Source organism: Aplidium turbinatum, chromosome 17, assembly GCF_918807975.1.
Source record: "Aplidium turbinatum chromosome 17, kaAplTurb1.1, whole genome shotgun sequence".
Classification (NCBI taxonomy): Eukaryota; Metazoa; Chordata; class Ascidiacea; order Aplousobranchia; family Polyclinidae; genus Aplidium; species Aplidium turbinatum.
In genome coordinates, this window is record NC_137488.1 from 19692294 (window position 1) to 19709572 (window position 17279).

A 17279-nucleotide genomic window follows, 5' to 3' on the forward strand; every position below is an offset into this window, starting at 1 on the left:
AACATGCAAATGCAATTGTATATCATCAACATATGAGTGGTATGAAAGCCCATGTCGCTTTATGATGTCAAACAGAGGTTTTATGTAGAGGAAAAAGAAGACAAGGCCGATAACAGAATCCTGAGCAACTCCAGAAAAAAGAAATTTTGCAGAAGATATTGAGTTTTCAATTGCTACAGACTGAGTTCGGTCATAAAGATAAGAAGAAAACCAGTCAAGTGCCATTCCTGTAATGCCAAAATCTGATTTGAGACGATTTAGAAGAATTTTGTGATCAATGGTATCAAAAGCAGCTGAAAGATCAACGAACAACGCTGTGATTACAGTCAAGTACAGTAGCAATATCAATATGGATTTTTAATAAAGCTGTTTCTGTGGAGTGATGTTGACGATAAGCAGATTGATTGATATCAAATAAATTTTGCACGTTTAAGAAATCATTTAACTGTCTGCCAACTACTCTTTCCAATTTTTTGACACAAAAGATAGATTGGACTCAGGGCGATAGTTTTTGAACTCTTGTCTAGACCAGGCTTTTTTAAGTGTGGACGAACAATGGCATGTTTGAGTTTTGGAAAGACAAGACCACTGGCCAAGGATTTGTTTACAATGGAAGTCAGAATAGACAGAAAAGATGATGAATGCTTTTTGAGGAGCCATGAGGGTACTGGATCTAGTTCATAAGATGCAGATGATAATGCAGTTAAAATGTTAAGAATTTCAGTCTTGTTTGTTTCACGAAAACCAGAAAATGAATAATCAATGTGATTATGATTACAACAATGATCTGCTGACTGAGTTCCTCCAGTTATATGGTCAAGACATGGAAGAGTATTCCTCATTGAACTAATTTTGTTTGAAAAGTAGGCTATTGGTTAAATCATTCAGCAATTTCTTGAGCAGACTTTCCAGTTGGATGAACACTTCTGTAAGCTTTGCCCATCAATGTTTTAGAAAATTTGAAGAATTGTTTTGGAGTTTTGCTTTCACTGATTTGCTTAAGATAGTAATTTTTCTTGGCCTTAAGTACTAACATGTTCACATATTTGCATTGTTTTTTTGTAAATATCTCGATGAATAGATAATTTAGTTTTTCTCCATTTGTGTTCAAGCTTTTTTCGAATTTGTTTTTCTTTCTTGAGTTCCATAGTAAACCAGAGAGAATTTGTTCTGAGTGTGAGCAATTGGGAGCAGATGGGAGCATGATCATTGGAAATATATTTAAGAGATGAATTATAGAATTTTACAAGTTCTTCACAAAAACAGTTCAATTTTAAAGATTGAAAAGCAAGACAGACATCAGAAGCAAAATCTTTATCACTAATGTTCTTCCATTTGCAAAATTTTACTTTCTTCTTGGGACGAGGTGGTTTGTATAGATTTGTTTTTAATATTACAGTTGTTTTTGAGCTCTCTCTGACGATATTTGGAATGCTGTATTTAGTCTCTTGCAAAGAATTAAGGGGATCGCCATGTAAAGGCTCTCAACATCAACTGATATTTTAAAGACAAACAAAAGCAAGATTTAATTGTTGTATCATAATCATGAGCTGTGACGCCACTGATGACAAACGAATTCGAAATAAAATTACACTTTTATTGTAAAAGAGCAACACTAAATATACACACAATAGTTACATTTAAAAAAATGTAATGGAAATCTCTAGCCGCAACTGGCAAGTTGGCTACTACATGGTAGTGGGGTTTGGTTTATTTGTCGGCTTTCACTTCTGCTGCTTTCCAAAGACGCTTATTTGATGACAATCAATGCAAGAACATGTCCTCGCTTCAAGAAAGTCAAGTCAGACGAGCCGATCTGGATGACAAGCGATTGGTTAGAAACTCAAGAATCTTGCTTGAAAAGTTGCAAAACTTATGTTGATGATTGGTTGCTTGAGAGTTCCCCTGATACGATACGCACCAGGTGCTTAGGTCAATCAATCAATGTTTTATTTGTCAGTAATCGGAACATAGTAGCCTACATGTTTGAAATATGCAATTAATATACACAATGCAACAGTGAATTAAGGTCAAAGGTCAATTAATTAAAGTCAATTAAGTTATCTAGTTTTTCACCTTTTTCAAACATAATTCTTCACAAACTAAGCAATGTTTTAGCTCGATTCTTCAGTGACTCGACAATTCTAACAAAACGTTGTCACCAACACGACACAGGACACATAGGTCAGGTGTACGTCGGCAGGCGTACACCGATGCATAGCGCTCAAGTCCGCTTTCCCGCAATGCAGGATAAAGATATGAAAAACAAAAAAAAACCATACCGTTTTCTAATGGCAACCGCTTCGAAGAAATGAAAGATCGCTCTCTAAGTTTCGGCATAGCGACATCTAGCGCCTTGAAAAATTTGTCTTGCTCTTTTTCTTTCCAGTAGATGACACTGTTACGCTGAAGTCAGAGAAATATACAAAATTTCAAATTCAACCTTATTAAAATGATGTTTTTAAAAGTAGTTTAGGTTTAATTTAGTTTGCATCTTATTTGAAATAAAATAATGGATTTACAAACCTTTAGTCCCATGCTCATGTGAATTGCACGACAAGAAGCATTTCCCGCTTTAAGCTGTCTTTGAAAGTAGTCTCGAAACAGTGGAGTGACAATAAATATCAGTCTCGTATCTCCACAAATGCTGCTTTGTATGCCCTGTATTAAAATTTTTTCAGTATTTGGCCATTTTATTAAATTGAAATTAATCGATTGCTCTTTCAAATGCAGATCATCGTCCAATGTTACCAAACAATAAATTAAAATTGTGACGTGATAATTTGAAGCATAGCTGACTGGAGATGGTTATGGCCCATGGCGTACTACATAGAGCCCAAAACAACGCACAATGAGATTGTTAAAACTGGAGGCAGATATTGACAGTACAGTAGGCTACCATTGTGGTCAAGACAGTGAGAGAGTGCAGACTCGACGACCTCCTACGCCTCCAGAGCTACGGTCTTTCGCACTCTCTCATTGGATGCACACTGTACGTTTCGGCGTTTCGCATCCAGATAAAAATAAAATGACCATCCATCCATTGTCTTCAATAAAATTGCTCTGCAGATGCTTCCATTTTGCAGTGCACTTAGTTCAGGGCATTCAGGAATTGTTTTACGTCAACAAATTTTTACGAACAAGAAGTTTTTGGAACAGATTGTTTCTGGCAAACAATATGGAATGCTATATGTCATGGCTCGTAGAAATGCAAAGATTTGTTCAAAAACATTTGTTTCGTTTCGTATGAAAATTTAATTTTTTAGTTGCCCTTGTTTTGGGAGCCATGTTGATGGCAATCCTGGTTATAAATATTATCGTATGTTCAATGCCCATTCAATTGAAGACAATGCTACTATGACGTCACTATGTGCCTCGAGTTTTAACAATCCCATTGTGCGTTGTCTTAGCCTCTATGATGTAGTACGTCATGCTATGGCATGATGGCAATGCAGCAAGATGACATAGCTATCTCCACGCAGGCATAGTTTAAGTATAACTTACTGTAAAAATAATCAAAGAATGAAAAACAACATGATTTCCAACGCGCTACTTCAATTAAATCAATTATCCGATTTATTGAACGAAAAGCAAAGAAACAGCAGGTGCCCCACCAAGTCAGTCATCAAACACGACAACTCCATCAAGCACGACAACGTCATCAAGCACGACAACGTCATCAAGCAAGACACGTTATCAAACAAGACCACGTCATCAAGCAAGACAACGTCATCATACACGACAACATCATCAAGCACGATAACGTCATCAAGCACGATAGCGTCATCAAACAAGACAACGTCATCAAACACGACAACGTCATCAAACACGACAACGTCATTAAACATGACGTCATCAAACACGAATAACGTCATCAAATACGACAACGTCATTAAACACGACATCGTCGTTAAATATTATCGTTCGAATTTGAAGTCCGGACTTTAAAAAGGGATTCTCCAAGACTACCTTGCTTGCTTGAACATGCCACTCTAGACAAGAAAATCCTTCATTCTTACATTGATTCAACGTCCGCAGACGAGTCAATGTAAAAATGACTGATTTTCTTGTCTGCAACAGTATGGAAAACTGAAACTTTTAAAATGCGTGTTGATTGGGAAGATTCGCAAAGATTTTATGCATGCAGGGAAATCATGTCTAACGCCACACCGACGTCACTTTTCTTCATCAAAGATTGTGCTGAATGTGACGTCATAAATCGCAGTGCAAGTGCACGAGAAGGTTAGAAATCGTATGACGTCACGACAAGCCAAAAACAAAACTATAAAATATGCCGTAGTTTGAAAAGGACAAAATTATTTGTATGAATCATTGTCATGCTCTTTACCGAATACAAAGGTTCTCTTACGGTGTTGGCATCCGACGTCGTCGTTTCGTTCATCATGTAACCTCTTGTCAGCACAACTACCATTCTGTGGCAGTTTGGAACCATCCGACGGATAAGGTTATGCCGAAGCTCTGCAACAAAATGGCGACAAGGTTTAGCTTTTTTATTATTCGGAATCTGCTTCACCTTGGTTGTGTACAACAGAAACAAGCACTTATGGACAATTAGCGCGTAATTTACTGTTTTATTTCACAACATTTAGCTTCTGTATGTTGTATTATGACATCACTGTACCTCCTGAATGATTGCGATGTTGGTCAAACACGTAATAGTTTTTCAGCTCAAACCAGTCGTGCAATTTATGAAGCAATTCTTTTGTTCCTTCCTGAGACTCGCTGTTGTAGCAATAGGACAAGAAGACAGCGAATGTGCGATCATCTGTGAACAGTTTGATTGTGATTTTTTTCAACTATGTACAATTGTATGTTGGGGACAATATTGTATGTTGGAAACTCAAGTCCAGGTGCTGAACATTCGTAATGTGTGATTCAAAAAGTTTTTCTCAATCACCTGAAGTTGACGTAAAGGAGCTAAGATATTTAATTTCAGCACTGTTTACACTTTTTGTCAAATTCAGGGCTACATCTGGTGGTTGAAGATGTGGGTTAAATACATAGTATCCACCTTTAGGCATGTAAGTGTCCTGTCAAAGACTTTTAACCGCATTTTTTTGAGATTTCGAACCGGCACCATTTCTAGTGTGGTATCAGGGCTCTGATCCGTCTGCTGTGTAGCCGACAAACTGTTTACATTGAGATGTATAATATCAAGACAAACATTGATGGAAACTGCTTACCAAAATGCAATAATTGAAAAAAAGATTTGCAGTTTGTAAAAAGTAAACTTGTACTGCATACCTGGGTCAAAATCAGCCAAATGCCTTTTCCAAAATAACTTCATCTCGATCTTGTACAAGTGAAAGGCAATGCTAGCTACCAACAGAATAATTGAAATACCTGAAAACCACAAAACGTTAAAATGGTTGTACGGGTCATCATTTGCTTTTTAATAAATCGTAGGGAATGCAATAGAAAGTGCCACACTAAATACAATAAAGTAAGCGAAGACATCTTTTCGAAATAGATATTAAACTGAAAAAAAATAGAACTTTTGTACAAAATATCTTACCTGCTAAAAATGCTAAAGCCCCAGCAGCAAATGTTAAAGGAGTTCGACTGAACTTTTCTTCCAAGGAAATGTTTTTTGAAATGCTTGGCTTGCCCAATGCGGTTGCAACGCAGCTATATGTTCCCAGATCATCTTTTCCTACGTTACTGTAATTCACACAACTTGGTAAAATACGAAGATACTTTAAGAATTGTGGTGAATTGTAAGCAAGTACCATGGTTATAATTCATATTATTTACGCAGCTAATTGTGGTTTGTCTCTTGTAATCACAACAGATCATGACACCCGTGTTCGATTCCACTTCGAGCCGTCTCTACAATTTTTATGGCTGTTGTAGCAAAACGTAATGATGAAATCGTCGCATACAGATACAAAAGTTAACGTTTAAATATTTCTTTAACCTTAACTCTATAGAGTTAGTTACGATGCCATACTAGCAGAGTGGGTTTTGTTTCAATGTTTAAATAATTGTTCTCTCATGTTTTCCGGGTCCCGCAGCCCAATGGGCCTCCAACACAGGCCCAGTTTCAAGTATCTGTGGCACCAAGTTCCAAACAGCGGATTTGTGTACCCTCATCTTACCAATCAGTACAGCAAGTGGGACAGCGGATTTGTGGACCTTTCAAGATACAACTCCGTCAAAAAAGAATGTATCGATCTGTGGTGCATCAACCAATTTAGAAGACTCAATTGAAGAAGAAGCCCAAGATATTAAACAGTACCGCTAATATTTACCACCGAGACAAAGTTTCAAAAATACATTCAATAAAAAATGAAATACAGAAATATGCCAGCACAAAATTTGTTGAAGTGTTGACTCAATGAAGGCCATTAGGAAAACCTTATTAAAAATTCTGCTTTGAAACTTACCTGTAATTAAAACCTCGTTGTCACAGCTCTCCACCGAACCAAGATGTTTAACAAATGCTTGTAGAATTTCAGTCACAGACACGCTTTAACGTTCTTAGTTTGCCGCTACTAGCTTTTCCTCAACCCCGTTATGTTATGACAAGTGTCTTGGTTTGCTTTGGTGGTGACAATTAAAAATGAATTTGAAACTTACTTGATTTGAAATGTAGTGTTGAAAGAGCCAGTGAGTTTTTTCTTGCAGTTTTCAGGAGTTAAACATTCTGGATGAGATTCCTTAGCAGTAGAGGTCCTTGAGAAAATACTTTTAAAATTATATCAAAAATTGCTACTTTTATTTTTGGATAAAATACAATGAAACATCTGCCACAAAGTTGAGCACAAATCAATCTCATCGAAAATAATTGTAAAATTTAACCTGGTACTTTGGGCTACTTTTAAAAATAAGATTTTTTATCATTGCTGGCTGTTTTTAGGATTGTTTATGGTGTCATTTGTTCATCCTCCAAGGATGTGTCCATTTCTTTTCGATGAGATTGATTTGTGCTCAACAACTAAAATCATAAACAATCCTAAAAACAGCCAACAATGATAAAAAAATCTAATTTTTAAAAGTAGCCCCAAGTACCAGGTTGAATTTTACAACAGGCTTTCTCAAGTCAAAGAAAATTGTTCTTACAGTTGATTTACTCACATTTTGCAATCATACTTTCCATCGGAAGACTGGTAATGCGACTCTACTCCTGGTATCAGGGAGCACAACGGATCGTCTCTTGAGTTTTCTCTGAAAACAATTTCCAAAAATAAGCTTCGCTGCAATGAATTCGAAACACATGCTGAAAACATGCATTGCCAGGGTCGTTGAGAGGTTTGGTTTGGACGCGGTAAGGACAAGAGGATTTCTACTACGAGTAAATGGAAACTTTTCTGACAAAATTTTCGTTCTCTTATGATAGGTTGCAAAAAATTGAGATGGCTTTTTTGAATATATATTTTTTCAGAATATTTCTTACCATCATACTTTCAATCCCACGTATCGTCATCATAATAGCGATTCTTACTTCTAGGCTATAAAATACTTAAGAAAATTGTTTAGCTTTGTTGAGAAAATACTACCAACTGTCTTTACCGACTTATTCCTTGTTATCCTCACTTTGTTTTTTTCCAATCCATCGAGACTTCTCCACCCTTCCCAGTACATGACAACGTCACACTTGACCCCAGCTGTGCTTCTACAGGCGATGAAAATACTTCTAATCCGATGTCGTTGTCCCTTTTTCCGCCTTTGTAAAAGAAAACAATTAACTTTACATTGTACATCAGAGTCGGTTAAACAACTTCGTTCCGAATCATACTTTTACAGAACTGCTGGTTTAACGACAATCATAGGCTACGCAGGGAAACGATTGAGGAAATGACTTGATCCCGGTACGAATGAGTGAACCAAGACTCCCAAATAACACAACTCGAAAGAATAGAATAAAACTCCAAAGAGCACGTGCAAAAGATAGGAATAAGGGTCTAACAGAATAAAAGCCGTATTTCGCTGACATGAAAAGATTTTGTATCTTTATAACTAGCAGAGAAAGCGTCGCAACGAATTGAAAACCTAATAGAAACCATCCATATGTTACCTTGGTAACAAACGTCATAATGTCTTTTTAAAATGACTTTCCCGTGCTGGGAGACTTCACAAAGGAAGTTGGTATGTGTAACTTCATGATCAAGGACCTACACATGCGTAAAAAAGTAAAATACTTTATTACTACACGAAAAATGATCTTAAATTTAAACAACTCACTTTTTTGTTTTGTCATTTTTTAATGAAGTGTTAGGATATCACATTTATATTTGTTAGGAATATTGAAGTATGCACAAAACAACGCATCAAAGTACAGTGTTTTAAGCAACTATCGTTTGTTTTGTAAACAAATCTTTTACGTGGGCTGTCTTAAGTTTTCTGGGAGCCTGTGAAAAGACTCAGTCAAATCAAAAGTGGCAAATATTTGCATTTGCTCACGTCAAGAAAGTATTTCTTGCTGTTTATGGCACGTACCAGCGTATATACAGTATATCAATTTCCAGCCCTAAAATCAGACGTTTTTTTACAATGATTCAACGTCTGGAGACTTTGAATCTATGTTGAAAACGTTTGATTTGCTGGCTGGGTTTTGACAGAATAATCCTTCAGCCTGACACAACAACGCACTTTCACCGACGACAAAATCCCTTCCCAGACAACAAACCCGCCATTTCTACCTGTCTGGATATTGCCCATACCCATCACAACAGACGTTTCCTTGTACTGTGCAAGAACATAACATAATGGGACAAAACGAAGTAAATCCATCTTGGCAGGTAGAGTAAAAAAAAATGAATTCTTTTATATATTGCCTCAAGCTTATGTTGAATAACTAACCCCATTTTGGACAATTTTCGTCCCAGATGCCACCTAAATCTGCACTACTTTGCATTTGTAATCCGTATTCAGCCCTAAAAGTCAGTTTTAGTTTAAATCAATGTATTTTAGTAATAATAATAAATCAGTTTTGTTGATTAAGCTGTGAAGTAAAATCAGTTTTAATGGTAAAAACTTAACATTTTCAGACAAAACTTGCCGTTAGTGTTGATAAGTTCTTGTCATTTTTGTAATGAGAATCATCCAATAAAGTTGAATTTTGGTACCACGTCACATTATAGCAGCTAGCAAATCCAGGCGCTGCGAAACATAAATTAGAATATAAGAATGATAAATCAAATTAACAAACTCAAATCAGTTTTATTTTATTTTTTATTGCTGGCGAGAACATGTAGAGATTGATAAATATACCAACCAGTTTGATAACAACAAAAGATTTAAAATATGCGATAAAACGGTGTTTGGAAAACACTATCTAAAATTTGCACAGCCACCAAACCTAGAAAAGAGAGAGAGAACGAAAACTTTTATTTTGTCGGTTAACGAAAAACTGTTTACAGTGTCACTTTTATAAACTAGTGATGAAGAAATTCTCCTTGGCCGTACTATTATAGCATTCGAAACACTGGAAAAGAGAGGTCTAAAAGTTAACGCTGTTTAAAAAATTTAACCTTCGAAAACTATTCTGAGAAATTGTTTTTTTAAATTTGGATTGCGGCGTTTAAGTTTGCCTTTGCGTAAAGTTTTAACTCAGTAGAGCATTTTAGACTGGTGCAAAATGAACATTCAATGATAAGGTCTTTGATGGTTTTTTTGCAAACGAGTAGGCGAAACAGAAAACCGGTTTTTTATATGTCGAACAAAGGCTGCATGACATTAAAAACTATTTGCAATCGTCGTTATATTTTTATTGTTTTACGATAAATGTTGCAGATGTTACTTCATTTCTCTTAATTTTGAATAAGCTGTAAATAATTTTTGTTGAATATTATAAAGTAACGCTTTGTTTAAATTTGTCAGGCTTTGTTTAGATTTTTTACAATTCTGATTTGATTCAAATAATGTAAATTCTTGCAGTCAGCGAGCTCTGCAAATTTGCAGCACTATCATGGTTTTAACTTTTCCACAAATAGCTTACTTTGACAATCGAGTTCCAAGGTTACACCACAGTATCGCTTTTTCTGCGTCCAAGTCTCCTCCATCTCTGCCGGAAGATATTCTTCAGCACAACTCTCTTCAATTATTTTCAAGTTCATGTAAATACAACTTGCGCCATCTGGCGAGTATATTTCCTGAACAATAAACACAAAAACTGAAAATAATATTTTTAATACAACTCAATGTATTTGCATTCAAGTCAATTAAATTGTATTTAGCTAGGAACATATCGCAAGAAGCCACTCATTAAAAAATTTAATGTTGATTGGGATGGTGCAAGGCAAACAAACAAAATGACGACAAAATGCTTTGGCAATGCCAAGTAAATTACGAAACGAAAAAGGATGCACCAAAAACAAAAGACAGAAAAATGGCGAAAGTTGACAGCTGATCAAACAGGATTAATTTGTTGAAAAAAAGGAAATTGTTTTCATTTTGCAATAACCTGAAAGGTACATAGTCATTAGTCAATGATGCTAAAATAAAACAATTATAATACAAATATTGATACAATAAAGGCAAGCAACTGTTTAAAAAGGTAAATTGGGGCTATGTTTATGAAATGAATACATTCAGCAATGAAAAGTGATTAATAAGTTGGTAAGAAGATGTTTTATGAAACTGGAAACCAACGATGGAAAGTCTTGTTGGAAGTTACCAGCAATAAAGTGAAATCATTATTATTGTTGTTTCTTGCAGAAATATTCTTTTTTGCAAATGCGTTGTTGATATATTTGTTATATTTGATATATGCGTTGTTGATATTCTTGTATCATGGGCCAATCCTATAGATGTTTGCTGGTACACCCCTTCATTTTTTTTGCGTTGTTGATTGTTTGAAAATATGATTGTGGTAAATAAAATTGCACTGGATTGGTCCTGTTGCTATAAGTATGCACCATGCATCCTCATTATAAGCTTGAAAATAAACTTCTTTTATGAATTAATTAAATTAATTTATTGCTGTAAACAACCAAGCTGGCAAAAGATTAACTTTCACAAGCTAAAGTCTTTTACACGACAAAGAAAAATAAGTCAATATCTAATCAGTTTTTCTTCATTCAATAAGCAAACACTCACTGCAATTAAAACAAGTTCGTCGTCGACTTGAAGATCGATGTTAAGGTAGGTTTCATCTGTGTAGTCATCATCATACTCTATGTTTAATGTTTCATTGTAAGAATCCAATACAATTCCGTTTCGGTCAGTAAAGATGCACTGAAAATTATTTTTTCAAATGTTATATTTTGGTATTTAAAAAATAAAATAAAAACAAGTTATAATCTGAGCGAGAAACTTAACATCTTTTATTGTAGGCTGTTTCAAAAAGTTCTGCTTGAACAAAAGACATTTCAACCATGAAAAGCGTTACTCAAAATTTGCATATTACAATTATGTTGCATTAGCAGCAGATTGATTAAGTTTCATATTTATAAGTTAAAAACTTTGTCTGTTGAAACAATTTTAAAACTTTCTTCAATTTTTTTTAAATTTGATGCCTGAGCGATCATAAAATTGTTCATTTTCAAGGAGCCATAACTTGAAAAATACTGACCTAATTTTTCTCAAATTTGTAGTATTTTGGTCAGAAAACTAATTAAGTTCTAAACCTGTGTAAAATTTCATAAATATTTGTGACTACGGGCGACTAAATGTGACAAAATCAAGATTTTCAGGATGATTTCACAAAGAATGACCCTTTTGCCGAAATCGATAGTGAAACTCGGTCAAAAGATCTTGTAACACAAGTTGAAAATGTTTATTTAAAATATTTTGGCGGGAGGAGAAGATAAATGCTCTCTTTGTCTCCCCTGACTACGCTCATGTTACTAATATTTGAAGCAATTACAGTATAACCAGAATCAACAATAAAATAGGACAAAAATATTTGTTAATCATTTGTAGTTTCCGACAAATTTGAATGTTTTTATATAAAACAAATATCACCTTATATGGACAATTTCTTTCTTCATATTCGACACTTTCTTCAAAGTTATCACATTTTATGAAAATTTGATCTCCAAAGTCGCCATGGCTACAACTTATTTCTTTATTTCTAGGAACTTTTCTCTCCTCCATGAAGGGCGATTCGCAATTGTTATTTCCGATGTCTGCAACGAAGAATGTAAAATAAGAATACATTTCGGGAACGTAGAAACTACAATAATTAACTGACAAAATGAGTTGTTGTTATGTCATGCAGGGCAGGCTGATAAACGATGAAAAGAAAAGTTAGAATCAGAATATCCGTTATATAAACAATGAGAAACCATGAAAGTAGATGTGTAGATGCAGTGAAAGGTCATTGCGTATAATTTCCAACTTTCAAGAATCTTAATTCTATTAATGATCTCAATCAGACCTATCAATCTGCATTGTATTGGGTTTAATTTTCTAAAGTAGCCTACGGTGTTGGCAAGTCATGGCATCAAAACCTAATTATTTCTCGGACTTCTGAAGGACGTTTTTGTTTCCACCATTTGAGAAAACTAAACCACAAATTTCCTAAACCAATCACCGTTAGGTAACGTCTTGTGTATCTAAACATTGATAAAAGAATCACAACTTTTGACATTTCACGATTCCACTCAAATTTGCGATCAAATATCAGCGCACTTAAGTTATAGTATAACAACTCAATACGGTCTTTAACTAGGCGTCAGTTGTAGCATAACATCACATCCTAAGGGTAATAGCAGAGGTATAATATCTACACGAATTACAATAACAAAAGTATCTTTTTGCAGTATCAAATTGGGAAATGATAGTCTAAACGTGAGACTATCTATTTTCTACTGTCAAAATATGTTATTAAAGTAAGGGCTGGCTAGATTGTTTAATTGATAAAAATCAGCTTCTGTAGGCTAAAGAAATATTGTTAGGCTACATAACTCTGGAGACATGGCTTTATTGCATGAATCGAAATACACTCGTAAGATCGCTATGTTGTCTGCCGTCCAGTCGAAGGATGGTGATTTTATACAATAAAACACAATGGATATCCTGTCAACATCAATTTTTACAATAAGTACCAAAGTATTTGACCGTAGATTAGTATGCAACAAAGCATTATAAAAAGGGCAATATAAAAAGGGCAAGCATCCAGCTTGAAAAGAAGCAGAGTTTGCTTTATATCGGGGTCTCTTAGACCACTCAGAATAAGTTCAGAACTTTTGTATTTTTTATCACAAATTATAGCAGTTTTGCTTAATTTTGAAGAGGCCATGGGCCAAGGGGAGCCTACTACTAGTTCCTATGATATTTCCGATTCTCAGGAACAGGGTTTGAGCAGGAATTTATCGGCTAAGGATGAATTCTATTTTTTACTGTATTTAGCGAGAAAGATAGCCGACTGTAGGATATATCGGCAAAGATCACGATGAGATAAAAGCTGATTGAGCAAGTTAATCTGTGATCGCCTGGGTATGAAACAAGAGTGAAATACTGGAAGCAGTTGTGCCTGTTGATGCAAATATCGCACGAATCCAACGTTGGCGAGGGATGCAAGTATGATATGAAAAAATTGATCTATGCAATGATGCAGTGATGTTTATAGCTTAATGCCAATAATTGCATAACAAAAAAGGAGAAAACTGTCTTCGTGATGTCAGCTTTTGTAAAGATTTCCCACGAGATATACTGTATATAACGGGTTTTACTAGTTTTACTTTTTTGACTTACCTTAAGACTTTTTTAAAAATCTTAAGGTAATTTTAAGTTAAGATTTGTAATTTTAATCTAAGGATTTTTTTTTAAATCTTTGGTAAACATTTTGTGAAAATTTTTGAATCTGTGCTCAAATAAGAAACAAAACGTTTAGCTATGTCAAAAACTCGGTAAATTTGATTTTCAGTGTTGCCAAATTAAAAAAAGTGGCGACAAACATTTTAATAATTTTAGACAATAAATACCATTAATGCTACAAAAAATTGCTCCATGCTTAGCAAAAAGAATTACATCAAGTACAGTTACCATTCACTAAACAGGCTGTTTCGCCTTTATTGGGATCACCAGACGTTTCTTATTCAAATAGAATTTTATTGTGTTGTAGAATTCTATCTCGGTTTCAGAATTCAAATCTGTAACTTTCAGATTTCTAACCCTGCAGCACTGGAATCTTGACCATGTGAAACGTATTTGAAAATGAATGCCGTCATTTATATCTATAACTTCATTGATTTCAAACAGAATAGCCAGTAATTACAAAGCGATTTGTTGTGGTATTAGGCTAATAATTCATGCATTTAATGCGAAAAAATAAGGACATGGGAAATTTAAAAGGGCTGTTACTTAATATTTTTAGTATGATACGTCAATGATAACATTTCTCTTTACTTACGCAATGCAAAAGATAAATTTGGCTTCAGTCGGTACGTAATCATTTTCTTTTTGTAAAAGAGTTGCTTATTTTTTTCTCGTAACCAGTCAAACGTACAAGGCACACTCTTCGTTACGTCACCAGAACAGATAACGGGGATTTCAACCTTTCAGTTTTCACAACAATACGGCATCGCATCCGGGACACTTCAACTTATATAACCGAATAAATTTGTCTGTTCGAAATAACTCGTATACATCTGTGACGTCACATTGGCGATACCTTAACTTGCATAACCAAACGATTTTATTTCATCAATTATAGTTATTATTATTTTCTAAAACCCCTACACTCTACAGCCGGTTTCACTCTAAAAAGGAGATCATCAAAAGGTCTTATTCATATAGAGTCTATGTAATTTTATGATTTATTTATTGATTTTAATTTTTAATGATTTTATGTGTTTCAATACGCAAAGCAGAAAAACATTACCCTTTTAAAAACTAAGAGTAGGCTACAATGATAGCAGCTGTTTATTTTGTATTTTGCTAACTTCATAAAATGTAAGTAAATTTGATTGGTTGAATTGGAAAGTTTGTTATGATTGTCATTATCTAGATTTTTAAAAGCTGCTATTTGTCTTTATTTATTGATGTGTTTCAAATTTGCATACATATTTCCAGACAGCAAAACTTGTCATTTTTACATTGATTCAACGTCTGCAGACGTTGAATCAATGTAAAAGTGACAGATATTGTTGTCTAGAGTTACATGAAAAAAAGAACCCGCCCGGATAGCTCAGTTGGTTAGCGCGTGACTTCGTGAACGAAGAAGCTTCATCGGCGCTGATTCAACTCTTAGGGTGTGCGCTTGAGCAACCCATTCTATGGACTGCTCTCCATTCAGCGGCACTTAATGGATGGAATAATTCCCCGACAACACTTGAACTATCGAAAACTTCACTCTGCCAATCTCGGTAACCGGCTCTGCGTCAAAAGCCGTTTTACAAGTATGTGAAACTACCAGGAATAACCTATCATTATCAAGGCTTTGTCAGTCAGAGGATAAATATTGAAAACCAACCAACTTTACCAAAATATACCTACTGTAGGCTACAGGAGAAAGACCACTAACGTAAGCATAGGTAGTGCAAGGGTACGTCGCTGGACATTTTACTACCATGAGTTCATCTCAATCTTCCTTGTACAACAATTGATGAATTGCTCAGCATGCGCCAAGGCATAAGGAGTTTTGCAAAAAGTCACATTACTTTTAAATCAATGTTGCACTTAATCGTATTAGTTTGTTTGTACTGAGATACAAAAATTGAAGCATTTTCAATGACAAAAATAATTAGTAGATCCATGGCTACCCAGAGATATAACCTGATTTGTTACATTCTACAGACTTTTCCAGATTTTTCCAGCATTTGGTAACTGCTTGAATAAAATATTCTAAAAATAATGCTTAAAAATCTTTTTATTGTCTTACCCAAGTGATAAAATGAGCTTTAACATCATCAAGCTTTAAAAAAGAAAGATAATTTGATTCATAAAATTTCAGTCAGACTGCAGTCTGTTTGAACGTTTTTTAACTTACTTTTTCTGATTTTTACTGCTTTTCCAAGACAACAAAAAGTTTTTATATCATTACGAGTTTGCAAAAATTAAAACATCATAGAAAATATCAGTCAGACAGTAGCAGTAGCCGTAATCAAAATCTGCAAAATGTGACAAATCAGGCCGCATCTTCAGGTAGTTATGGTAGATCGTTCACTAGTTCCTGGTGTACACTGTACACATTCAATATTAAATTATTCAATTGAATGCTTTCTGACTTCTTTAACATGCATTAATGACTTCTATACAGTAGATTGCAATGGTAAGCTAATAACTTAACAAGGTAAAATTTTAGCTTCTAGCATGAAGTGGCTTTATATTGAAACCTAAACCTAACTTAAATATAAAAATTAATTTAATGCAGTGAACAACCTCAAAAGTAGAATGATTGAAAAAACGATAACCGAGTAATTTATAAAAAATTAGGAAATTGTGGCACAAATCTTGCCAAAGATTTTTCTAACTTCTTCTTACATGTGACCGGCAAAGTAAGGCCAGATTTTTCAACCGTAACGTAATCAATATTTAAATCTTCTAGAAAATCCATGGTGGAGAAAAGACCTGCGACCCCACAATAACTTCATAGTCGAGCAAACATAAAATTTTATCATTTCAACGTCAATGAGGGTTTGTTATAAAATGAAGTGATCTTGACGTTTTGCATTTTATTTTAAGCATTTCAACACTGGAACCAATTAGATCAAACGCATTAACTTTAAATTGTTTTAAAATAAGGAGAAAAGTTCTTGCAATTGTTGTGATCACAATCACAATGTTCTACTATATTGTTGTTGGTTCGAGTAAAATACAAACAATTGATCAACCTTTGTCTAAAATTATTTAAAGATTCCATAACTTGGAAGGTTAAGACATTGATCAAATTACGAAGGACAAAATTTAGTTGAAATAAAAACATAAAAAACAAAGAGATTTTTCTCACCGAATATTTCACCACGTAACCCTGCAGTGCAGAGGACCAGTGTTGCAACTTGAAGCAAGAAACATTGTTTGGAGAGCAAAGACGTTAACATTATACTTTTAACAAATCCTGTTTATTATCCTGAAAGATTAGCAGCATATGCAGAAACTTAGAGCTATCAATTTCACAAAAGTTTTCTAAAGATTGCTTCCCACATGTCAGCGTGATGATATTTTATAAGCTACAGGTTATTGAAAGGAAAAAAGCTCAGTACAAGAGAATAATGTTTGTCGTTCATTTTATTACTTTAGAAAAAAGCTACTTCAACCAGAAAGAATTAATTACCACGTTTTGTGTTTCTTTAATATGGTATCTTTTCAAAAAAGGGTTTGGCAACCCTCTACTGCGGCAAATGTTTACATCACAACAGATAAAACACAAG

General features: G+C 34.5%; 1 protein-coding gene across 1 annotated transcript; it reads right to left on the reverse strand.

The window, feature by feature from the left end:
- Positions 1 to 1576: 1576 nt before the first annotated feature.
- LOC145786937 (uncharacterized) lies at positions 1577 to 16980 on the reverse strand. The gene is made up of 16 exons (XM_082598680.1): positions 16859 to 16980; positions 11929 to 12092; positions 11062 to 11199; positions 9962 to 10115; positions 9023 to 9123; positions 8039 to 8135; positions 7558 to 7687; positions 7099 to 7188; positions 6601 to 6696; positions 5537 to 5682; positions 5266 to 5364; positions 4643 to 4786; positions 4349 to 4479; positions 2527 to 2661; positions 2283 to 2406; positions 1577 to 1816 (listed from the first exon to the last, which is right to left on the reverse strand). Exons 1-16 carry the CDS (start codon positions 16947 to 16949, stop codon positions 1803 to 1805), a joined length of 1854 nt encoding a protein of 617 aa, XP_082454806.1. The 5' UTR covers positions 16950 to 16980; the 3' UTR covers positions 1577 to 1802.
- Positions 16981 to 17279: the final 299 nt, after the last annotated feature.

Excerpts from the sequence above, each read along its gene's own strand:
- LOC145786937 (XM_082598680.1), bottom strand. The coding sequence starts at position 16,949 with ATGTTAACGTCTTTGCTCTCCAAACAATGTTTCTTGCTTCAAGTTGCA. Across the intron at positions 9,124-9,961 it reads CTTGGAACTCGATTGTCAAA|CGCCTGGATTTGCTAGCTGC; the intron begins GTAAGCTATTTG and ends TATGTTTCGCAG. Across the intron at positions 7,688-8,038 it reads TTATGACGTTTGTTACCAAG|GCGGAAAAAGGGACAACGAC; the intron begins GTAACATATGGA and ends TCTTTTACAAAG.